Source organism: Saccostrea cucullata, unplaced genomic scaffold (assembly GCF_032062105.1).
Source record: "Saccostrea cucullata isolate Sc308-1 unplaced genomic scaffold, CSIRO_AGI_Scuc_v1 ctg5431, whole genome shotgun sequence".
NCBI lineage: Eukaryota > Metazoa > Mollusca > Bivalvia > Ostreida > Ostreidae > Saccostrea > Saccostrea cuccullata.
In genome coordinates this window covers 80,713-108,025 of record NW_026934070.1, presented here as the reverse complement: position 1 = coordinate 108,025, position 27,313 = coordinate 80,713, and the positions used below count along the sequence as shown (strand labels likewise).

Genomic DNA, 27,313 nt, shown 5'->3' with positions numbered 1-27,313 from the left:
AACAAGTCTTGGGTTTTTTCTTCAACAGCAGGTATTTCCTCAGTACAAGTATCTCAGTCTGCAGATTTTTTCTGTGGTAAAAAAAATAAAACTTTAAATTTTAAATGCAAAATACATTTGAGTATTGTGATCTACATACATGTACATGCATCTTGAATTTGTATAAAATAGTATTATCAGTGTGATTCAGTTTTAAGTTGTTAATTTTTTAAAGCCGTGTGTGCATGTACTGTAAAAGATGAAGGTAACTTATTATTATCTTTTTTGGAGGAAACAATTATGAATGATACACAACTAATAATTCAACAACTTTTTGCATTAAAACAAATGATTCAAGGGTTCAAATACTGTATAATTCCTATTAACCGCCCCGGATGCTTAGAAAATTGTAAAAAGTGGGCGGTTTTTTTGGTACTCTATTTATGATATTCAATGTCATATTTTAACTTTTAAAAAATCTTTTAAAAAAAATAAAATAAATACAAGGAACCAATAAAATAATGTCTAACTTTACTTAAAGTGAAGATAATACACCCAAATTATGCTAAATTATTCATTACCATTGAAATATTGGTTAATAGATATTAAGTTTAATTTTCACTTTCTTCAATATTTTGATACGATTCTTGTTGATTTTAATTACTATACAGGGGGCCCTTATTTCCTGACAATTGAAGAAGACCTAAGGGGCGCTTATAGGGGCAGGGGCGGTTAATATGGATTATACAGTATATGACGTATAAGATAGCATACTGCCATACTTGATTCTAATTATTACATGTTGGTAACACAGGGGAATTACCAAGAACACACATGTAAAATCTTTTAAGAAGTTTGCTAGTTTAATTTCATTGCTATATAGGAAAATTTTATCAATGATTGAATGAAGCTAGCACAAAATACATATATTTAAAAATAAAGTGATCAGCCTGTTTCAACATAGCTGGTACTTTACTTGATTCATCTCTAAGCAGGTAAATAGCCAGGTTTATCTGCATGGCTTTATATTTAAGCTTGGTTGAATATTCTTTGAGAATTAAGTATGCTTATAAATTAACTCGGCTACTCTAAAGGTATTTTGCTTAACATTTACAACCTATTGCAATTGCATCCAATATCTTTAACATTTTTACATAGACCTAAAGATGCATTAAAAGAAATATATTCAACAATAATAATAAAACATAATGATAAATGCAACATCTAGCCTAAAACAAAAAATCTAAATATGGTTACCTGTTCCAAATGAACAGGGATTGACATTAATGGTTGTCCGATTGCCCGGGACAAGTAAATCTTCAGTTCGGGCAAGTGAAACCATCGATGTACTTGTCCGATCGGGCAAGTGGATATTTTTGAAAGAAACATTTTTTTTTATCTTACATTGATTATAAACAAACCAATAAATTGAACAGTTGATTTCTGCCAAAAACGTGACATTGTTTTGCATTCAGAATCCCTCGGTAGCGTAAAACTTTATGGATCATACCTGTACCTGTATTTAGAAATCGGGTTTGTTATTCAGTTTCTTTCGTAGTTTACAAACAATTAGACTGGCTTGCCTGACAAATTCTTACAAAATATAATAATAGAATAGTTTATTTAATCACTTACAGAATATAAAGAACACCAGTTGTTCTCAATGTTTGATGAATCTTTATTCAAAACATGGTAACTGTTTTCCTTTTTGTGTGACCTCAATAGCGTGAGGGATGAGGATTAAATTTTCCAAAAAATTGTAAGGAAATATTATTAGTGCATTGCTGTGTGTGTTTACAAGATAGTAGATGACAGGAAAGTTGATACATATATTTACAAGAAACATTGACGCAAGCGTCAAAAATCGGCCGCAAACCAATTAATTGTTATAAAGTAATTAGAGATTGAAATTTGCGAGATATTTTAAAATTTGAAATGAAACACTTGCATGCAACATTGCCGATTTTCTTCATGCATAATGCATGTACAATATTATATGTATAAGCAAACTGTCCATAGACCTCTGCGTCTCTGCACTCAGTTTGGTACTTGTAAACTTACTCTGGTGGAAGTTTGATGTTTAAGTAGTTTTTGCATAAAAGTAGAAAACTAAAGTTTAAACTGAACTATAGTTTTAACTTTAATAAAATCGCAACAGATATGAAATATGTGTGGCTCCTCGCTCTCTTTAAGAGGATGTTAACACAACCCCCCCCCCCCTCCGAACTCCCTCTAGATCCACCACTACATTTCTTCTCTTTCAGTGTGTTGAAATGTGGCGGGAAAATGCTTGGCACATTGTAAAACGTGCATTATCCTAGTCTCCTAAACCAAAATGTTGTAAGATTCTGACTGTGCTTTTTAGAAATCAAGATTTCATCAAATTTTAGAAAAAAATTTCATAGAAAATGTTTAAATATACGTCATTTTAAAATAGATACAACAAATCCTGATTAGGCTAAATTTTTTAAAAGAAAGTAAAATTGTTGATGAATAAATCGGTCTTTGTTTAATAGACTATGCCTACATAACGTCTCCGCACTCCAATCATGTCAGAGTTTGGCAATCAGGATTGGATGAAACATTTACCCCATTATTTATAAAATTTTAATTTTATGATTATCGTGCTTTTTGTTAAACATTAAAAATATCTTTGCTTAATATTCTATGATATGAATGTTAAATATTTTTATTTAAATCGTTCTAACTCCGCAGAAACGCACGGCGACTTCAAACTTTCATATCAAGTAACCGACCGCCTCCTGGCGGCCGGTAACAAAATGTTGCATCATCGTCATATCAAAAAAAAATTTTTTTCCCCAGGCAGTTAAGTTTAAAACAGGAATTAATTTGTAACTCTTAAATATTTACAGTAACAAATTAGGATACGGTAACTGGTATTTTCTTCTTTAAAATTTTTGGGCAACCAAATTTTGGGTTCGGACAAGTCAAATTTGTAGTTCACTTGCCCAAAAGGACAAGTAAATATAAAATTTAATGTCTATCCCTAATGAAATACTGAATAGTGTTGATATCACATAAGAAATTTCAAGCTTTGGCAGCTGTTAGGTCCTTGCATTCCGGGCTCTTGTTTTCCAGGTCCAGGAAAATCACTATATTTAGCTATATAGGTAAATCCACCTATATAGCTTTATTTACCAATATAATATAGCTATATTTAGCTATTTCAGAGTAAATTTCTGTTTTATGAAAGGCAGACAAAAAATCGCATAATGAGGCAGTATTAGTTTTCAACTTTGAAATGGACTGAAAACAATTCACCCAAAACCCACTTACAAAAATGTTTCTCCTATTGTGCTATTGCAATCAAAGATTTAAAAGTTTTGGGGCTTATAATGTATAACAGTTAATCTGTGAGTAAGCAGCTACTTTAACAAAGAAAAGCAGTGTTGGTCAACAAGATAATTGATTGGTAATAATTGAGCACAATGCAAGGCAATCACACTTAATGTTTTTACTGTCTATGCCCTAGGTTGTTTTCATCAAACCTTTAAAAAATATATCAGCCATAATTTACATGTGACTTTTTGTCTGCTTTTCATAAAACAGAAACTTATTCCAAAATAGCTAAATATAGCTATATTTTATAGGTAAATAAAGCTCTATAGGTAGATTTACCTATATAGCTAAATACAGTGATTTTCCTGGACCTGTTTTCTCCTTCATTTACAAACACTTTTATGTTCATTTAGCATCATGCATGTTTCGTTCATCTTTCGGACGAAAAGGCAACGTAGGCTAACAGACATTATTCAGAAAAAGATCTTAATTCCTTACAAATCATCTCCATCAGAAACATCAACTTGAACTTATTGTCTCAGGCCACGGTCCAGAATCCGCTCTAGAATCGTATCGATAATGAGAGACAGGGGTTGTACATTTGGCCGTAGTTTATGACGATGTTTGTACTTGCTGCACTTCATTTTTTAATGAAAAACGAAGCTTCAAATGAACAAAGCCAGCTTAACCGACGAGGCAGGAAAATCATCAACATCACAACACGTTTTTGTTTACTCACCATGCGCTTATGGCAAATGTCGTAAAATAATCATTTACTTATAGAATCAACAAATGAATGTAAATCGAATTGTGTAAAATATTTTTGAATATGGAATAGAGGTATGAAACTCTTTGTAAACATTAAAAAATTTATATCAATCATCTTTAGCAATATATAATTACGTCAATCTGATTCGAGGCAGATGCGCGACTTCCTGCACAGTGGCGCGAAATTTCGAATTAGGTCTGTTGTCCTTAATTGAGTTAATGCTATCCAAGTTTGACCATAACAGTAAACACCTTAACTTAGTTAACAATATCTAAGTCAAACCTTATCACTTTTAGTTAGTTATGTACATCTTAGTTGGACCTTACCACCTTAACTTAGTTACTAAATTTTAGTTGGACCTTGCCTCCTCAACAGCCTTAACTTATTAATCTTATTTGAACCTTTTTACCTAAAAAGACTTAACTTAATCTTAATTGGGCCTTACCACCTTAAGGGAGTAAACTAAATCTTAATTGGACCCTATCACCTTAACTTAATTATATAAATACAACTTATCACCTTAACTTAGTAAACACTATCTTAGTTGGACCTCATCACCTCAACTGAGTTAACTTAAGTCAATCTTAGTGGAATACTAACACCTAAACTTACTTAATTCAATTCAATCTAAAAGGAAAAGTCAACTTAACTTAATTAACTTCAATCCATTTGAAAGGGACATTGTCATCTTACCTGAGTTAAATCCACTACATCTGACAGGGATGAGTCACCTTAACTAAGTAAACTTAACTTCATTCTATTTGAGAGGGATGAACCACCTTAATTCTACCTGAGAGGGACAAAACACCTTAACTGAGTATTCAGCTTACTTCACTCTTTGTAAGGTATTTTCACACTCAGGTCAGACATTCTTGCATCAGAAAACAACAAAGGCAACATTAATAAAAACAGAAAATGCAAAAGTACAATTTTACATGTACCTTGTACAGTATCATATGAATTAGCTGTACTACTAGTATTCTAATATCCCTAGTAACTTAAGTAGACAAGAAAATGTTTTCAAGCTTGAGAAATATTCAAGCTTGGGTGTTTTTATACTAGAAATAAAAGTTGAAAAATATAGTCTGATGTTTACGAAGCCCAAAACAACACAGTTTGTGAAATGCCTAGAACCTGTAGAAATACATTTATAGTGACAGACTCTAGCTCAAAGAGAGGCTGAGGAGGTCATGTGACTTGATGACAGAGATTAACTACAGGGTGTTACTATTTTTAATCCTTTTCTTTGTCAATATAAGTCGAGATACATTAACAGACAATGATCAACCTAAAGAACTATTCTTCTTTGTAAGCCTTGAAATCTTATCTCTAAGGCATTCCCCTGGTTTATCTTTGGGCCCGACATTCTGTGTTGGTTTCTCCTACTGAGGGTAAAGGGAGAAAAATACCTCGCCTCTATTGTGTGAGCTGATTTGATCTGATGTTAGATACCTCAGTCGCTTGTTGTCAGAGGGTCATAAAATTAACCCCCAGAAATAACAATGTGAGTAGGAGAAAGCAAGCATGTCCCAAATCTACACACTAACGGTCAGACAGAATTCCATCTCCCCAAGAAACAACCATTGTTCCTGCCAGATCTGTCAAGCTTTGGGCATTTGTTGACCTTCGACCCCCCCCAGTGACCCTTGATCGACAGATTAGTAAATTCAGTCACTGTATAATAAGATGTTTGTGGGTCTTCATTGACATCTGAGAATCATGGCTCATGCAACAACATTTTTCTCACAAATTATTTACACATGAGCAAATTTTCAGCAACACAAACTACAGAGTTACAATTGAAGGAAAGTATGTTCCCACTTTTCCACAAAATCAATAATATATTTTGTCCTTAAATTTCCAAGAGGAAATGCTAAATTAAATAGAAAGTCATGAACCCTGGTGAACATGAATTCCATGTTACTTATAGATTACTTATGTGTACACTGTACATAATTTGGCAAATTTAAACTTCAGTGCAATCAATGGATATGGAGTTGCTGGCATAATCATAAAAGTGCTACACAAGTCCATGCTAAAAATTGTATTTATGTTTCTTGGTGGTATTCAGGAATTAAAGCGTCAATGTCTGTGCCAAAGCAGCTAAAATATGAAGCCCACTTTCTTAACTTCAGGTACAATATAGCTCTACTTGCATTTTCATGCTTCATTTTAAATGCAAGACTTTTTTTCCACCAAATATTTTTTATTTTCCCCTAAGAAACCTGGGCTTATTAGCTTGTTTATATCAAAAGAATTCTTTATGTGACTTTTCTGTATTTACAAGCCAAGCTTGGGCAACCTAATTACAGTGCATGACCTACTGTAAAAGCACAAATTATTGTGGGCATTATATTTCATTGATTTGTCATCTAAAAAGGTTTCATGAACATAAAATTTCATTGTTCTTAAATTTAACCAATGCAAAATATAGTCATGGAAAAATTTCTTTTGGGATTTATTTTTCTTCATAATTATTAACAACAAAATAAATGAAATTTAATTCCCACCAATATTTCTGCTTCTGTATTATATCGGTCAATATTAACTCTGATCATACCTCTAATCTTTTTCCCTGCCTGAGATGATGTCACAAACCAAGGACAATCAATTTTATTGTGCATGACCTACTGTAGATTCCTTATTTTTCGGGAGTCATTACTTACAATCATGAATTGGCTCTTCAACGTCAAATCGCGAGAATAATAATTTGCGAATGGATAGTTAATCAAGAGATTTTACATATATTTAAGCACCATAAAAATAAAAGTGAGTAATATTATTTTGAGGGTGGTGTTTCTCTGTGATATTATGATATAATTAATTCCACAAGTATGATTAGGAATCTACAGTATATCTGCCATTTACAAGGCTGATCATACCTCTAAACTTTTTCCCTGCCTGAGATGATGTCCAAAAATGAGGGTGAGGGAAATCTGACGATGAACTGGAGAAGTATCCACTGGCATGTCATCAGACTGAAAAGAACAGTTATACATTTAAAGAATGATGAACAAAATGAACTATGAATAAATGAAATAATAAATCATAACTCAAGCAAATTCTAAATAAAATGAAATAAATACCGTAAATCTGGAAATTTTTATGTCAATTTTATTTTATGAATTCGGGTCAAAATGCTGTTGATTAATTTTTACATTTCAAAATTTTGCGAATAACCACTGCTTTGTTTACATTTCCTTATCGGTGATTTAATTTTAAGAAAAATATTTTTGCGAAGAGAATGAACTCTCAAATTTGCAAATAATTTATCTACAGCAAAAAATTTCAGATTTACGGTATATCAAATTGGAAAAAAAAGTAAATAAAACAAATTAAATAAGCTTCTGTTAATTAAATTGATTTTCTTTTTACTCAATGTACCAAAAAATTACAAATTTTCATGTTGTCTGGGTTTTTTTGTGATTTGAACAAAACATAGTGGTTTGTGAAAAAATAAATTCATGGTTGAAGTAGTGTTAAGAAGTAATACATTTTCAAAATTTGACATTTCTTGGAGAAGAACATAAATCAAACCCACAATAAAATAATGATTTGATTTCACATTAAGTAATGGCAATTCATTATCATATTACAAACAGATACTACTATTTTAATAATGTTATTATAAAAACTAAGTAAGTATGAGATGATTTTAAGAAGAGGCTGAAGGACGGATAACTCTTACAGGACAAACTTACTTTAGACAGCGGTGGAAAATTCAGCAGCCTGTGGTTATGGGCCTTTAACAATTCTATTTCTGTCTATAATCAGAAAATTATAATGTAATCACTTAGTTAAAATGTTATCACACAATAACAATATAATCCCAAAATAACAATGTAATCAGAAAAATTACAATAAATTAAAAAAGTACAATGGAATATTTAAAAGAAACACCAAAGAAATCACCAAAAAATAATGTTATCACTTTATTATTTTGTAATCACTAAAAATAATTAAGGATTTTGTATAATTCAAACAAAAAAACATCAAAATAAATAAAATAATCCTGTGATAAAAATTCCTTTGCCAGATTTGAAACAATTTCTAACTTAGCTGAAGTGATTTAATACTAAAAAGTTAATTCTATCATTAATCATTGCAAAATCTGTATACAAAAATAATGATCATTTTACACAAACTATATAAACCACAAAGGTTTGCCCATATCTATGACTGCCCATGACTTACCATTAGTTCCATACTGTGCCCAGTTGAGGTAATGCCCATAGCTTGGATGCGTTCTAGATTCAACATCATCAGTCGCTTGCCGGTAATGTTGTGCTGAAGGAAGATGCCTGCATACTGGGCAAGGTCACTAGAGTGTCCTATAATAAATGTGAAGGGTCAAGGACACAGTAAACAACAAGGTCACTAGACTTAGATCAGTGAAATGTCCTATGTTATTATAAGGGTCAAGGCGGGCACAAAAATGAAGCAAGGTTAGGCAAAAAAAAATTAATTTCTTGGTTCTCAGGCCCTCCCTCATCTCTTCCAAGGGTGCCTCATTGACCCTTTTTATTGCTAAATCAATAAAATATAAACATCAAATCACCTCCCTCATCATTTATTGAGGTTTTGTACAATGTTAAAAGCTTCCTCATCATGTTTTGGGGGGCAATAAAAAAGAAAAAAAAATGCCTCCCTCTCTCCCTCATCATATTTCTTGAAAAAAGGCCTGATAACCAAGTAATTAACTTTGCATGGCCTTACTAAATGTCCTACATTATAATATGTGAATGGGGCAAGGATTTCATTTATAAATTTCTGAAATTTTAATTAGTTTTAAATGCTCACCATTCTGCATTTGGAGAATCCACTGATACTAAAAGTAATAGTAGATAATTAAGAACATATGCAAAATATTCCAAGGTTGAAATCAATCAAAACATCATCAAGGACAGATATCAATCATTATATATGAGAATTAAAATGACTGTTCTGTTTTGTTAAAATAAACATTTCTCAATTTACTTCGTCGCAATGATACTGTATAGAAAATTAAGATCCAAACATACTTGTAGTCATTATAAATGTAACATGAATTTTGAAGAACCCTCCCCCTTCCTTTTTATTCAAAAAAAAGAAAAAAAACCCTCAAAATATCCCTATCATACATGAACATTTCACAAAATTTTTTTTTCAATTAGTTGATACCATGGTAACTAATGAGGATCAATTAAAACTTACCACGTCTATCTCACTCCATGAATTGACATCATAGGAATCCAAATGCTGTAAATAATCAGAGTATATGTATCTGTTAGTGTAGTTAAAAGGCGTGAAAAAAGGCCCTAGGTGAAAATGTTGTGAATTGTACCTGGCGCATGGAATTTCATAAATTATGACATTAGAATACTTACCACTGGGATACTGCATACAGGAAAATTTTCAACCCCTTTTTATTTTCGCCAGTTTTTGCCATACTCTCATTTGGGTGAATTTAAAATGTGGTTGAATTCAAAATATACACTTGTATAATTTCTTTAATAAATCTACGACTAGGCGAATTTAAAATTGGGCAAAATTGTTTGCAAGAGTGAAAGGGCTAAAATAACATGGGGCAAAAATAACCCTGCATACAGTATTCACAAAAATTCAGTATACACAATATATTTCTACTAAGCAAATATTTCACACAAACATGATTATATAAATAATGTTACATGTATATCCTGCAAACCTAGCAGTCCTATCAAAACATATGACACTACTTGGTGTATATTTACCACAGCTTTGAATTGTTGTTCCAGGGTTTTCTCCCTTTCTAACAATTTAATCTCTCGTTCCATTAGCTCCCTTTCTTTGGCAGTCAAATTACTCTCTGCTCTCTTAAGTCTTTCTATGGTAGCTTGTATTTCTTTTCTGAAATGTATTCATGACCTAATCTGAGTAAGTTAAATTCATTTAAAATTTTTAATAAAGATCAATGTTCTTGAAAAAGCAATGCAACTTATGTTATAAAAAATGTGCAATCATCTAGTAATCAGTTAATCAAGGTTCACTGATACTCTTATAAGAGGAATAACTCCAGCTTGGATAAATTTCTATCATTCCTATATAAATTTTGGTCAAATATTGCCCTCAAAGCTACACTGGAATGGTTTCCATGGTTTGCATATTTATAAATCAGTATATTATTTTGGATAACCATAGGAATTCCAGAAAAAAATGTATATGAATGAGAAGAGGGAGGAGGCACCTTAAGTGAGTAGAGGGAGGAGTCACCTTAGTTGAATACAGGAAGATGGCACCTTAAGTGAGTAGAGGGAGGGGGCACATTAAGTAAGAGGAGGAGGCACTTTAAGTGAGTAGAAGGAGGAGGCACTTTAAGTGAGTAGAGGGAAGAGGCATCTTATGTGAGTAGAAGGAGGAGGCACCTTAAGTGAGTAGACGGAGGAGGCACCTTAAGTGAGTAGAGGGAAGAGGCATCTTAAGTGAGTAGGGGGATGTGGCACCTTAAGTGAGTAGAAGAAGGAGGCACCTTAAGTGAGTAGAAAAAGGAGGCACCTTAAGTGAGTAGAGGGAGGAGGCACCTAAAAAGAGTAGGAGGAGGAGGCACCTTAAGTGAGTAGAGGGAAGAGGCATCTAAATTGAGTAGAGGGAGGGGCATCTTAAGTGAGTTTTACTGTAAAGTAAATACAAATTCTTACCTCCACACTTCTCTGTGCTCTAGAAAGGAATTTGTCTGATCTGGCAGGGAATCTACAACCAATTAAAACAAGATCAAATTATTCTATTTAAAAAAAATAAGATCCTAAAAAAATACATTGTAAGAGGATATTCTGTTTATATTGAACTCTGGCTGAACATATACTTTTAAAGCAGCATTTAATAGGCCTTTCAACTAATTTTTCAAGTTGCACACATGGTAAAAAAAACATTGTATAGATAGATTTATAGGTACATGAAATTATCAAAAAAGATTATAACTTATGCATACTTTAAATTACATCATTAAAAAGTTTAATCATTTATAATTGACTTTTCCGACGTTACATTTAAGGACAGGTAACTCAGGTGTGAAAAATGACCAACTTACTGCCGATTTATCGGTTATCGTTTATAGGAATGACATACAGGCTGCTTCAGCATTGGTATTGTTATATACACAAAAGGGTTCCTTACATTGTTTTGTACACAAAATGTTTTGACCAAGAGAAGAGAATGCCTTCACTCTACCTGAAATAACAGGTCAAATGAATGGGGAACAGACTATATTCAATAGATTTAACTCTATTTGACGATTATTATGAAGAAGAAAATTTAATGTCATGTTTTTTGTATTCGCGCTTTTTCGCTTCCTGTGTAAATATGTATATATTTACAAGTAAATGCAACAATTGATCATCTTATTTGTGTTACTAAGCACGAAGGGGAACGACCGAGTATAAAAATTTAAATAGGTTAGAACTGAGAAGGAGGGTCGATTTCACTTTTTATTTTAATTAAAAATTTTAATTATATTCAGTAAACCGGTGTCCGCAAGTATACAGTCAATAAGCTTAACAATGGTGCTTCATTCTAAAACCACTGGATTCTACTGAGAGCAAAAAACACTTGGGAAATGCTAAAAACTGCCTTGCGTGTAAACAGTTAGATACCACGAGCCTGCTCTAAACAAGTTTCAGCAGTGAGTTATCGTTCATAACACCGACCCCTAGCGGCAGTTGAAAGGCCTACATTTAATAAAGATGCAATGAGGTGTAAATTTTTATGGATCATTTTCATTTTTTTTATTTAACTTTGCTCTTTCGAGCTTGGTACACCTATATCATGAAATGACAACATACCATCACTTAACATGGAATGTAATGTCAGGAGGATGTCCTTAAAGTTGGGTCTGAGTTTGGGGTCAGTGTTCCAGCTCTGCCTCATCAACTTGGCAAAACATGGTGGACACGTACTGGGAATAGTTAATCTCTGAAAAATATCTGTATTGATGTAGATTCATTTTGAGAAATAATTTTTATTTCATTTACTAAAAATTTCAGTGATTGAATACAATGTTCAACAAAAAGTATAAAATACTACTGGTGTGTTTAAAGCAATGAATGTATATTGTATAACTTTAAAAACTTAATGTGGTAATTAATAATTTATTCATGCATTAACTTGGATCAATTCTATCATATTTACATGTATTTAGTAAACTTATGTAGTAAACTGTAAAGTCATCAATGTTTGTTTAAGATCAAAGTTCATATACGAGGGTTGTCCCGTAAAATGGTGGACAAGTTGTCAAGTGTGAAAAATAAACATCACTGCGTTTTGAAATGTTCACTATTATTTAATACATATTTTAGTAATATACACAGCAGATTTCAGATAAATATATGCATAAGTAAACAAATTATGAGATTTTATGCCATGTATTGTATCACCTTACGGCGCATGGATTATAACGTCAAAGGGTCTAAAACAACGTCACATTTTATCTTTGCTGAAAATAAAGTTGGATGAGTCCGACTTAAATTTAGGAATTTCATTGATACACATTCTTTCGTCTCCATAAACAGCCGAAGAACCAATTGGCACCCTCATGCGATCTTCTGAGGATTTATTAGTAAGTAACGGACAATATCCTCGACATCATTCAACTAATAGAAAATCTCATATATCGGCGGTCTACTGTGACAGCGTCTTTTACTATTACATTAGGAGTTTGTCTGTATGTTTTGTACTACCCAGGGAATTGATCAAAATAAAACTTCATTAAGAAAACTCCTATTTCATTTGTATAATTAAGATATGGTGATATTTTTATAATCTTTTTTTCTTCTATGGTCATTTCAAGTCTCTAAAGGTGTCATTACAACATCGAAATAAAACTGTACTGTTCTCCGGTGTGCCGTAACGTCATAAAACGTCGCCATTTTTCGTGTGTTGTGTTTACCACTTTCCCATTACGAATGCTCGAGAAACTGCCAAAATTAAGCAAATGCCTTAAAATTTTTACAAAGACTACAAAATTGATTGTGGAATTGTTTAGGATAATTTTGATCCGAATCTTATGTATTTAAATACTTTTATTTTGAATTCAAATTTGTGTATTCTTTAACAAAACCTTGGTTTTTTGACCGTGCGCCGTAGGACAATACCTCGTGCACATTCAAGCATAATAAAATCTTTATTTTTGCCTATATTTTATAAAAAAAAATATCATGCACTTAAATATAATAAATAAACATTTACTGAATTTTTCAGCTTAGTGCGTCCATTACTTTTCGAGAAATACACTTTGTCCACGATTTTACGGGACAACCCTCGTATTACATGGGTCACCTTTATCAATGAATTTACATCCCATCAAAAAATTATTTTGACAACTTATTTACACATTAAATCTTTTATATACACAAGCTACCCACAAAATTATGTCCCCTAAAACCAGCAAAGTTTTGCTTGCCAATGAACATTGACCCTGAATTATGATGATTCCACCTTATGTTAGTTGCCCCAAATTTACCTCCCCTTTCTCAACGACCAGCCAGGCCACTTGGAACCCCTTGATGCCCCTGTATGGCACCTCATGTGTCAGTAGTTCCCACAACACCTGCAATTACGTCTCTCATTTCTCAGAACCAGTTATTTCAAAATTACAAGCATGTATCTTGCAAACATGTATCTAGATTTTTGCTATGTTTATCAAAATCACAATGAGTACACTATTAATAAGTAAAATAAAAAACAATTTTATATATCATTGAATTTGGAAATTTTTAAAGAGTTAATGTGCCTTGTCTTAAAATTTGTTTTACCCTGTAATTAAAAGCAAATGTGTATCATAATACATTACTTTCCTCAAGTTAGGATAAATTTTTTTTTTATTTTCATCTCCTCACAAATATCCTATTTTTCTCATTATGCCCCCCCCCCCCTCCGGTACAGTAATCCTTACCATGCCATAGGACCAGGTATCACAGGATTCTGAGACAGGTAAACTCTGTATCACCTGTAACAAGAGGCCCAAGGGCCTTGAATCGCTCTTCTGATAAATTGTACAATCTATCACTTCTATTTAAAGCCTCTAACCCTGAGTATCCTAAGACCCAAGTTGCATCAACTGACAAAGTTTGATGATTCTTAGCAAATTAGGACTGAAAATATTTTTAATGATAAAGCTATAAAAACCATAAGTACATCACGGTAACCTATATTAAGATTGAAGTTTTCTGAGGACTCAATATGCATTAATAATCAAAGATTGAAGATTCTAAGCCAATAAGTATTTGAGATATTTAAAAGTAGGTCACCGTGACCTACTTTTTTGTCTACGTTCTTTGAAAACCCGAGATACATTCTCTAACAACCAAATATGCATCAACAAACAAATTTTAGTAATTCTAAACCAGTTATTACCATAGATACTTAAATAAAGCCATAAAATGTCAAAAAATTAGGTCAACATGACCTACTTTTTGGACATCATTCTCGAAAAAACCCAAGATACATCAACTTACAAAGTTTGATGATTCTGAGCCAATAAGTACTGTAGACACTTAAAAAAAACCATAAAATGTTAAAAGTAGGTCACCGTGACCTACTTTTTGGTCGTCACTCTCTGAAAACCCGAGATGCATCATCTCACAAAGTTTGATGATTCTAAGCCAATAAATACCTAATATATTTAAATAAAGCCATAAAATGTAAAAAGTAGGTCACTGTGACCTACTTTTTGGTTGTCACTCTCTGCAAACCCAAGACGCATCAACTCATAAAGTTTGATGATTCTAAGCCAATAATTACCATAGGTATTTAAATAAAGCCATAAAATGTCAAAAACTAGGTCACCATGACCTACTTTTTGGACATCATTCACTGAAAACCCAAGATGCATCAACTTACAAAGTTTGATGATTCTGAGCCAATAAGTACTGTAGATACTTAAAAAAAAACTATAAAATGTTAAAAGTAGGTCACTGTGACCTAATTTTTGGTCATCACTCTCCGAAAACCTAAGAAGCATCAACTCATAAAGTTTGATGATTCTAAGCCAATAATACCATAGATATTTAAATCAAGCCATAAAATGTCAAAAGTAGGTCACCATGACCTACTTTTTGACCTCAACTTACAAAGTTTGATGATTCTGATCAATAAGTACTGTAGATACTTAAAAAAAACTATAAAATGTTTAAAGTAGGTCACTGTGACCTAATTTTTGGTCATCACTCTCCGAAAACCCAAGATGCATCAACTCACAAAGTTTGATGATTCTAAGCCAATAATTACTGTAGATATTTAAATAAAGCCAAAAAATGTCAAAAGTAGGTCACAATGACTACTTTTTTTGACATCATTCTCTGAAAACCCAAGATGCATCAACTTACAAAGTTTGATGATTCTAAGCCAATAAGTATAGATACTTAAATAAAGCTATAAAATGTTAAAAGTAGGTCACCGTGACCTACTTTTTGGTCATCACTCTCCCAAAACCTAAGAAGCATCAACTCATAAAGTTTGATGATTCTAAGCCAATAATTACCATAGATATTTAAATAAAGCCATAAAATGTTAAAAGTAGGTCACCATGACCTACTTTTTGGACATCATTCTCCAAAAACCCAAGATGCATCAACTTACAAAGTTTGATGATTCTGAGCCAATAAGTACTGTAGATACTTAAAAAAAACTATAAAATGTTAAAAGTAGGTCACTGTGACCTACTTTTTGGTCATCACTCTCCGAAAACCTAAGAAGCATCATCTCACAAAGTTTGATGATTCTAAGCCAATAAATACCTAATATACTTAAATAAAGCCATAAAATGTAAAAAGTAGGTCACTGTGACCTACATTTTGGTTGTCATTTTCCGAAAACCCAAGATGCAACTCATAAAGTTTGATTATTCTAAGCCAATAATTACTGTAGATATTTAAATAAAGCCATAAAATGTCAAAAGTAGGTCACCGTGACCTACTTTTTGTTCGTTATTCTCAGAAAACCCAAGATGCATCATCTCACAAAGTTTGATGATTCTAAGCCAAAAAATAGCTAATATATTTAAATAAAGCCAAAAAATGTAAAAAGTAGGTCACTATGACCTACTTTTTGGTTGTCACTCTCCGAAAACCCAAGACGAATCAACTCATAAAGTTTGATGATTCTAAGCCAATAATTACCATAGATATTTAAATAAAGCCATAAAATGTCAAATGTAGGTCACCGTGACCTACTTTTTGTTCGTTACTCACCGATAACCCAAGATGCATCAACTCACAAAGTTTGATGATTCTAAGCCAAAAAATACCTAAGATACTAAAATATTACCATAAAATGTTGAAACTAGGTCATCGAGACCTATATTTTGGTTAAAAATTTTTAAGTCACAAGATGCATCTGCTGACCAAGTTTGATGATCCTACGTCTAAAGGTAATCAAAATAAGCCTTTTAAACAATTCAAAAACAAATTCCTGCAAAATACAAAAAGTAGGTCACAGTGACCTACTTTTTCATAAAAATGTTTTAAGGTCTCAAGATGCATCAATTTACAAGATTTGATGATTCTAAACCTCTCAGTGTCTGAAATAATTGGATTAATTGTTTTAAAAAGAATTAGTCATTAAGTTCAAAAAGTAGGTCACGGTGACCTACTTTTAAGTTGACGTTGTTTAAGGACCCAAGATGCATCAACTGACAAAGTTTGATGATCATAGGCCTTAAAGTACCCGAAATATACCTTCAAATCAATTTGAAAACAAATGCTTACAAAATTTAAAAAGTAGGTCACCGTGACCTACTTTTGAGTTAACATGATGTGAAGTCCTGAGATGCATCAACTTACAAGATTTGATGATCCTAGACCTAATAGTAAGCAAAATATAAACGTTTTCATTAATTGTAAATTTAGGTCAACTTTGAAGTGACCTTGAGACCACTCCCTTTGCCCCAGGGTCATGCCTTGAACAATTTTTAATCTTCAACATATCCTGATCATTGTATGTAAGTTTGGTGAAAATCTGCTTGGTGGTTCTGGAGAACAAGATTTTTTTGCAACCAGTACTTTTGGTTTTGTTTTCCTGATTATCTCCCCTTGTTTTAGGGTCCCAACCCTTATTTTAGTATAAATGGTAGCCCTTGGGCCAAGGATACCCTGTGACAAATTTGAAACAGATTGGCCAAAGGGTTCTTGAGTTATGGCCCATATTCTGAAAAGTTAACGCACACCGCACACCGCACACCGCACGACGCACACCGCACACCGCACAAATGGCCATAGCATTAGCTCTTTGAGCCTTTGGCTCAGAAGAGCTAAAAACAAAACCACACAGACTACACAGTTTGTAAATAAAACACATGTAAGGTGCATTATCATTGTCACTTGGACTTCCAGTGCAGCATTAGTTCCAAGTTACATGCATATCAAAACAGAAAATACTGTATGTGGAAACCTTTAAGACACAAATTTAGTGATTTGTTCTTTAAAATTGGCATTTTATTTTTACTGAGATGTAATTTTACCGATTTTAAAAAGCTTAATTAAGATGCTTTTACAAATAAAGCTCAATTAATTTTTTATCTATATTTAATTTTAGCTATCTAGGCACCCATGCTAACAATGCCAAAATTAAATCCTCGCTAAAATTTCTGCTTATACGGTATTACAGGATATTATGGGTTTTGAGGGACAACTCAATGTAGTAACCATACAATCATGTAAATGTTTAAATTCTAAGACAACACCATCTTTGATGATACAACTTAAATCTAGGGGTGTGCAATATTACCGGTATATCGGTATATTGCGGTATTATCCACCACGATAATATATCGGGATATGAAAATCAGATACCAGTATTTCACGATATTTATAAAAATATATAAAAACCTCCTTCATTGTAGAAACTGTTAAAATAAAACTGGAAACTTCTAAGTCTTTTTTCTTTTTCGTTGAAGAATTCTTCGTCAGTTTCGTTCGGGAGAGAGAAAGAGAGAGGAGAGAGAGAGGGGGGTGGAAGCTTTGAAGTTTGAATTCACTGTTGCAGTTGTGAATATCTTACTTTGAAATAAAAGTACTAATTAATAAGATTTTAAAATAAAATTTATAAGGAAGAAAATATATAAAACATTTTTACAGGGTGTATACCATATGCATTGCGGTTCTCAAAATCTCACATTGAATCTACACGATCGACATCGCGGTGAAATGTCAAGTTAAATATACATGTACATATTACAAGTAAATGGTCATCCATGTTTTCACTTGTAGCAGTGTTGTTATACCCCCCGCTTGAAAAGCGGGAGGGTATATAGTAATCGGTATTTCCGTCCGTCTGTACGTCTGTCCGTCCGTCCGTCCGTCTGTTACGCTTTGGGGTATACCCATCTCTTATCCGCAACCCCTCTCATACCACTGAAGGAAATTTAATGAAACTTTCACAGAAGCTTTATTACATATGGCCATTGTGCACCTCCTATTTTACTTTTTGATCTGACATATATTTTTGATATTCCAGAGCAAAATATGGACACTGCCAATATATTCATATGGGAGGCGGGGGGTATCATTTAGTGAGCTCATTGCTCACAGTACCTCTAGTTTTAATTATTTTTAATAACTTTCATGCCATTTTAAACACCTTATGCTATAGCAGGAGCATGTATGTATTAAAACAGGCCATTTCCTGATTGTACGTCTTGATGTGAAATTAGGTCGGGTTAGACTAAATTACCAAAACGCACGAAAACAGGTCACAATTTCTTTCTGTTTTTTTAAATTTTATTTTGTAACCACACGAAAATTATTTTCATATAGGCCTAATCTGTATATTGTTTTAATCTTTAATAACATTTTATGCTACTTCATTATCCCCCCCCCACCCCCCCTACCCCCCCCCCCCCCCCAAAAAAAAAAGAATTCAATGACAATGAAAAAAGATTATATAATCTGTAAAAATTTTTATTTCAATGTGAAAATTCTCCAAGAGAGTTCATCTTGGTTTACTATTTTACCTGGAATTTGATTAAAAGTAAAGTGCTAATTTGGTGTGCAATCAATGTCTTATCCCTCCTCCCGCTTTTAAACTTAAAGATAAATTCAAATAGTCTTTGAACTTGACAGCATTTCAAACATTCTACTAAATTTATTAATGATAATTAATCTACAATATATTGCAATATATTGCAATATTCAAAGTAAAATATTGCAATATATCGCAATATGGATTTCCTTCGCAATACCCAACTCTACTTAAATCATCTTAATTCTTCTGATACCTCTGGTGCCATCCAGGGAAATGTACCGGCAAGTGACATTTTTGTGGTACTGCCCATAAACCGGGAGGCTCCAAAGTCACAGATCTACAGAGAAAATAAACACAGTAAAACAAAAATAAACTAAGGCAGACTGGTCTAAATGACTTAGCTGTATCCATAAAAAATGCAAGATTGTCCACAGTAAGTTATTATTTCAAGACTACAATAAACAAGGTTATAACAAACATGCTTATTAAATCATGAATTGATGCTTACAGCACAGTCATTTTCATTCTCCTGACTTTGAAATATATATTAAACACTTAAACTATATAATAATGAATTACACTTATAACAAAACAAATTTTTCCAATCCTTGCAATTTGATATATAGCTCATTGAAACCTCAATTTAACGAAAAAGACTGTAATGTATATAAAACTTTAAATTCAGAGAGAGAGAGAGATAAAAGCCTTACCTTACACACACCCTGAACCGAGATGACAACTACGAAAAAAACAAAACGTCATAATCAAATAATAGCTAATTGTTTCATGTATCTCCTTTACATTTTTAATTGAGGATACTTTTTGAAAATTATTGATTCTTTTGAAACATTAAGTTTACCAAAATGATTAAATGCAAATGATAAAAAAAAATCCCTTTTGTTTTATCAATACATGTAATACATGTAATGATGTATATCATTTTTTAAACAGCATGTTATCAATTTGGACCTGTCCTTCTAATTCAGATTTCATAAAATATCATCTGGGTTTTTTCCTAACATTTTGTGTCTATAATTGCATAAGTAAAACAAACACTGACAACACTTTGCTAGCTATCAAAAAAGTTCTTATTCTTATAAAAAGCTTTCCATCAATACTTAAAGTCTTTGCCATGGTCTTTTTGAAATTTGAGAATCAGGAAGATGGCGTAATTATACCATTTTTGGATTTGAGGTCTCTGTGTATGATTTTCATAGGGGCCTCATTATGCAGGTAATTCATGCCTGAAATATTAAAACAAAATGTTAATTCTAAAGGTAGATTTTTCAATAAAATTTTAACTACCTGGTATTAATACATGTATGAGACATTCCTTTTCAGTTTATGTACTTAGAAAGAAAAATGTATGTAGCAAAATCAAAAGAATCCTTCCATTAAATATTTCATATAAATGTTACATTTCCTTGACAATTACATTACCAGGTAAATGGACATGTAACCCACCCCCACCCCCTCCCCCTGCCCCATCACTATCACCTACCCTGAGCTATCTCTGTTGCCCATGTAAGAATCTGCTGGAAATCCATGACATTGTCAGGATTCTGTAGGTAGTCATACAGGGAACCTTTCTCTGCAAATTCTGAGGAATAACACATTAGATTACAATGAACCTAAAGACATTATTAAACAAAATATCATTTTTGCAGGATCTATTCACAGGAGAGTGAATTATCATTTTGAATAAAATATTGAAATTTAGCTAACATATTTTACAATCTGTACATGTATTATTTACAATACAGTGTAGATATAATGTGTGCGTAAATTATATTTAACAAGTTATTTGACCACTTTCATAAGGACTAAGCCTGAATATTGATAAATACAATTTCTTATGTACAGAGTATCAACGAACCTTAATTGACCACTTTTATAAGATTTACAAAGACTAAGACTGAATATTGATGAATACAGTGTCTTATTAACCTGTAACTAAGCAGTAGTTGGGTTCCTCCATCACGGCTCCGTAGAACTGTATAATATTTCTGTGACTCAGCAAACTCAATACATGAGCCTGTACCAAGAAATAAATAAAGTATTAATTAACAAGAAATATGTAAATCCCAAAAGGAAATATGGCATAAAAATTTGTACTGCTTTAAATTTTCCCCATATGATACATATGACTGGGACATTACACATGACAGTGACATGTTCAGTCATGTAACTCTATTTTGCAAGAAAGTACTTCAAAGACACAACAAGAGGCCCATGGGCCTTATAGGTCAGCTGAGCATTATGCAACAACTTTCCAGTGATTGAATTTGATTCATGTTTTAATTAATCCAGATGCTATGGCATTAACAATTTTGAAAGAGGCCCCATTGATCATCATTACAATACACTTAGCAGTTGCTTAGTTTGTTTACTTAATACCCATAGGCAGGGTAGGGGAACAAAAAATGCATTTCTAGTAATCAGTAATATTCAGCATGATCAGTAATGCCCCAATCACACATGAACCCCTGACCCTTAGGCCTAGATCCACACATTGCACAATTTTTGAAAAGGCACCCTTGTTTTTCAAAAATATTTGATTAATACCAAGGAGCATATTTCGAACAATTCATCCAGTTTCAGTATATAAGTACAGCCCCCCTCCCTCCTTTATGGTACCCCTGACCCTGGGGCCTTGAAATTCACAATTCTGGAAGATTAGGACCCTTGCTCATCATAACTATATACATGTAGATAGTTCATCTGCTTAATACCAAGGTGCAGAGAAGAAAACTTTCAAAGATTCAATGTATTTTCACTTTATAAACAATAGAGCCCCGCCCTATCACTAGAACCCCTGACCCTACGGCCATAAAATTCACAAATTTGGAAGAGGTAATCTTACTCATCATAACTATGTAATTAGTTCATTTCATTCCTGGGAGCAGAGAAGAAGATTTTCAAAGAATTCGTGTAATTTCACTATATAATCTATAGACCCCCCTACACCAGAACCCCTGACCCTGGGGCCATAAAATTCATAATTTTGGTAGAGGCACTCTTGCCTCTTGCTAATCATACAGTAACTATGCATTTAGTTAGTTAATTTAATATCCAGGAGCAGAGAAGAAGATTTTCAAAGAATTCATGAATTTTCACTATATAATCTATAGAGCCCCCCCCCCCCTCCCTTACACCAGAACCCCTGACACTGGGGCCCTAAAATTCACAATTTTGGTAGAGGCACTCTTGCTCAACATAACTTATGCACTTACTTAGTTAATTTAATATCCAGGAGCAGAGAAGAAGATTTTCAAAGAATTCATGAATTTTCATTATATAATCTATAGAGCCCCCCCCCCTTACACCAGAACCCCTGACCCTGGGGCCATAAAATTAACAATTTTGGTAGAGGCACTCTTGCTCAACATAACTTATGCACTTAGTTAGTAAATTTAATACCCAGGAGCAGAGAAGAAGATTTTCAAAGAATTCATGTAATTTCACTATATAATCTATAGAACCCCCCCCCCCCTACACCAGAACCCCTGACCCTGGGGCCATAAAATTCACAATTTTGGTAGAGGCACTCTTGTTCATCATAACTATGCACTTACTTAGTTAATTTAATACCCAGGAGCAGAGAAGAAGATTTTCAAAGAATTCATGTAATTTCACTAATATAATCTATAGAGCCCCCCCCCCTTCACCAGAACCCCTGAACCTGGGGCCATAAAATTTACAATTTTGGTAGAGGCACTCTTGCTCATCATAACTATGTACTTAGTTAGTTTATTTGATACCCAGGAGCAGAGAAGAAGATTTTCAAAGAATTCATTAATATTCACTATATAATCTATAGAGCCCCACCCCTACACCAGAACCCCTGACCCTGGGGCCATTAAATTCACAATTTTGGTAGAGGCACTCTTGCTCATCATAACTATGCACTTAGTTAGTTTATTTAATATCCAGGAGCAGAGAAGAAGATTTTCAAAGAATTCATGTAATTTCACTATATAATTTATAGAGCCCCCCCCCCCTTCACCAGAACCCCTGACCCTGGGGTCATAAAATTCACAATTTTGGTAAAGGCACTCTTGCTCATCATAACTATGTACTTAGTAGGCTTATTTAATACCCAGTAGCAGAGAAGAAGATTTTCAAAGAAATAATGCATTTTCACTATATACTTATTTGGCCCCGCCCTAGCACTAGAACCCATGACCATGGGGCCATGAATTTCACAATTTTGGTAGAGGACTCAATGCTGATTACAATCATGCAAACAGTTTGACTGCTTGATGTCCAGGAGTAAAGAAGAAGATTTTTAAAGATTGCACTAATTTTAGTGGTTTTTGCCCCACCCCCCAGGCCCCAGGGGGGCAGGGACCATGAAATTCACAATTTTTGTTCCCCTTTACCCATAGATGCTTTGTACCAAATTTGGTTGAAATTGGTTCAGTGGTTGCAGAGAAGAAGCTGAAAATGTTCAAATGTTAACGCACGACGAACGACGCACGACGCACGACGAACGACGACGGACGAAAACAGATAGCAATAGGTCACATGAGTTTACTCAGGTGACCTAAAAAGGCCTTTAAAAAACATTAATTAAAACACACTTCCAAGTACCACGGTACAATAAAAAGTTTAATGAGAAATATCTGAAGATTTACCTCTTTATCCAAGACCAATAACTTCTTGACAGCGACAATGATGTTTTCTGACTTCCATTTGGCTCTGTAAACACTCCCGAACGATCCACCACCACATCTCTCATAAAACTCGAGATCATCTAGGTCGATCTCACAGAAAGAGATCGCGGGATTCATTGTCTCCTACACGTACCAGCAGCAGCAGGGCCTGGGAGTCTTGAAGCTTCAACCCATGTCTGCTGTTAACTGAAGAAGTCAGGTCAAAGAAATTAGTACCTTGTATGGATTTGGTTTACATAACAATACATTAAAAATTTGTTTATCATAATGTACATGTATATTTGCTTATAGAAGATTACAAGGTACGGAGATTGAATTTATGTACATTTCACTTTGATTCATCAGCAGTCTCACTCCAGAGAGAATGTTAAAGCGAGCTCAATAGACTTACATGTAAGAACAGAGGAAATTTGGAATTAAATCTGTACATACATCAAGCAAATTTTTGTGTAAAACCTAACCAGAGTTCCTTTGCTACCCAATACCCTTTGCACAGATAAATTAATAAATAATAAATTAATGTAAAGCATAAAAGGCTTTAAATCTTTAAAAGAAACAAAAAATAACTCTGCGCAATGTCTCTTGACAAAAATTGCACTAGGTCTGTAGATTCAACTAGATGCTTGGCTGTTTCCATTGTAGTAGGAAAGGAGAAATGCACAAAGAAAACATATGGCTGGACCGGGAATCGAACCCGGGACCCCTGTATTACTAGTCAGGTGCTCTAACCACTGAGCTATCCAGGCAGATATCCACGGTCCGTAAAGCCCCAACTTCTACATTCCTCCCTCCTTAAACAGTCTTCGACCTCGAAGACACAAGTTCTAGGGCCCTGCCAGGAATTACTAATTTACACATACACTGTAACCTGAACAAGGCCCCCCACACTGGCCACCAAATGTAGTAGGAAAGGAGAAATGCACGAAGAAAACATATGGCTGGACCGGGAATCGAACCCGGGACCCCTGTATTACTAGTCAGGTGCTCTAACCACTGAGCTATCCAGGCCGATATCCACGGTCCGTAAAGCCCCAACTTCTACATTCCTCCCTCCTTAAACAGTCTTCGACCTCGAAGACACAAGTTCTAGGGCCCTGCCAGGAATTACTAATTTACACATACACTGTAACCTGAACAAAGCCCCCCACACTGGCCACCAAATGTAGTAGGAAAGGAGAAATGCACGAAGAAAACATATGGCTGGACCGGGAATCGAACCCGGGACCCCTGTATTACTAGTCAGGTGCTCTAACCACTGAGCTATCCAGGCCGATATCCACGGTCCGTAAAGCCCCAACTTCTACACCATAAACCCTGACGAGCTCTTGTTCAATGTCACATGGGGCGGATCAACGGTTGATGTGTATTTTTGAAGGTACAACTTAGATAGAATGTTCTATCGTTAAAAATGATAAATGTCCTACGGACCCGGTTTAAGGATAGAATGCGTTCCGTGCATTCACAATGTAGCAAAGTAAACACGGGCGATAACTCGCACTAGTGCATTTACTATAAACAATCAAGTAAGTTCCGAACGTAAACAATGGCGAAATTTGAAGCGAGAAAAAAACGTTGAGAAAATTAGTTGAATATTTCGTCTTTATTTTGACTAAACTTTAGGTTTAAATACTTAAGCAGCCCCAAAAAGGTTTGTTTTGATTAATTTACAAGTTATTTTCAGTGCAAATCCGTTTGTATCCTTCAAAATCGTTTCGGTGGGATTCTGCAATTTTTTGCTACATTGCGAGTATATGGGTGGTATTCTAACTGTGGTGAGGGCTTGTCCCGAGACACAGTTAGATTATTCTAACTAGGTACAACTGTGCTTGCCCAAACAGTCACACCATCAAACATATTATCATTAATATATCCTACAAACACAAGTGTCGACTTGTCATTCTTAAATCAATGTAGATTATTCTACTATCTCACTCTTTGTTCAAAAATCAGAATCATTTGGCGTGTATCCACTATATAAATTGTATATTATACATGTCCCTTGCAACGTGTACAACTACAGTTCAGTATCAAGTGAAAAAAATACCAGTATACAACCGTAAATATGTGATCACTCTCTTTTTTCTTTGTAATAATCACGTTAAACTTTGGAATGGAACAACTATTATAAGCTAAGTAACGAACATGTATGCATATATTGCCTTGTGATCAAGTATAAAACACATTTTGAGAAATATGGAACCAAAAATACATAGTCTACATGTTTAACTATAGAATCAACATAAGCATTCCGATATTCATCGGTAAATAAATAGAAAACGTTGCTTCTTTACCAGTCACACGAGATCACTGAATGTTGACAGTCTGAATATTTTAGACGCTTGTAAACAACTCAATGTCAGCTGCACGCTTCGGTATGTCTACAATTAAAACCGGTTCCGGTAGTTTATCCCGTGTTATGAATCAGGAACCTATGGTGGCACATTTCTGCCCCCTACATGCAGGAAAAATTATGCAAACATTCTAACATACAAGATATTTATGTCTTCATGTTAGATAATATTATGTTGACTCGCAAGTTCAACTCATTTCAGGGGATCTGCTTTTTAATATTTAAAAATTTATTATGCCCCCGTAAACGAAGTTTCGGGGGTATATAGTTTTTGTCGTGTCTGTCTGTCTGTTTGTCTGTTTGTCTGCAAAAACTTTAACCTTGCCCATAACTTTTGATTTAGTGGAGCTATGACTTTCATATTTCATATGTGTATTCCTTGTGACAAGACCTTTCTTTGGGTACCACCAAATTTGACCTTTTGACCTTGACCTTGGAGTTTGGCCCACTTTTACATGAAAATTTAAAAATTTTACTTTGGCCATATCTTTTGAACAGTAGACACCAGGACATTTAAACTTCATATGTGTAATGTTTGTTAAAAGACCTTTCACTGGATACCAATAACCTTGACCCTTTGACCTTGAACTTGTAGATTTTCATACTTGTGAAAAAACTTTAACCTTAGCCATAACTTTTGAACGGTAAAGTATAGGGCTTTCATACTTCACATATGTAATCCTTGTGAGAAGACCCTTCATTGGATTTGAAGATCCTTGACCCTTTGACCTTGACCTTTGAGATTAACCTACTTTAAAAAAGCAAATATTGACCATAACTTTTAAAAAGTTAGGGCTTGTGCTTTCATACCTTACATATTTGATCCTTATGACAAGACTTTTCATTTGATAACAATAACTTTTACCTTTTGACCTTGACCTTGGAGTTTGACCTACTTTTTAAGAAAAATTTTAAAATTTTACTTTGGCCATATCTTTTGAACAGTAGACACCAGGACTTTTATACTTCACGTATGTAATGTTTGTTAAAAGACCTTTCACTGGATATCAACAACCTTGACCCTTTGACCTTGACCTTGTAGATTTTTGTACTTGTGAAAAACTTTAACCTTGACCATAACTTTTGAACAGTAAGGGATAGGACTTTTATACTTCATTTATGTAATCCTTGTGAGAAGACCCTTTATTGGATATGAAGATCCTTGACCCTTTGACCTTGACCTTTGAGATTGACCTACTTTAAAAAAGCAAACCTTGACCATAACTTTTAAAGACTTAGGGCTAGTTGCTTTCATACTTTACATATTTG

General features: G+C 33.8%; 1 protein-coding gene across 1 annotated transcript; it reads right to left on the bottom strand.

Moving 5' to 3' along the window:
• On the bottom strand, positions 1 to 26,050 carry LOC134239895 (mitogen-activated protein kinase kinase kinase 20-like). Its single transcript, XM_062722026.1, has 18 exons — positions 25,986 to 26,050; positions 23,656 to 23,880; positions 20,966 to 21,053; positions 20,520 to 20,618; positions 20,197 to 20,262; positions 19,729 to 19,757; positions 19,272 to 19,355; positions 13,953 to 14,006; positions 13,521 to 13,607; positions 11,845 to 11,974; positions 10,705 to 10,756; positions 9,781 to 9,916; positions 9,242 to 9,286; positions 8,849 to 8,876; positions 8,243 to 8,379; positions 7,750 to 7,812; positions 6,931 to 7,026; positions 1 to 71 (listed from the first exon to the last, which is right to left on the bottom strand). Exons 2-18 carry the CDS (start codon positions 23,809 to 23,811, stop codon positions 54 to 56), a joined length of 1,368 nt encoding a protein of 455 aa, XP_062578010.1. The 5' UTR covers positions 23,812 to 23,880; positions 25,986 to 26,050; the 3' UTR covers positions 1 to 53.
• Positions 26,051 to 27,313: the final 1,263 nt, after the last annotated feature.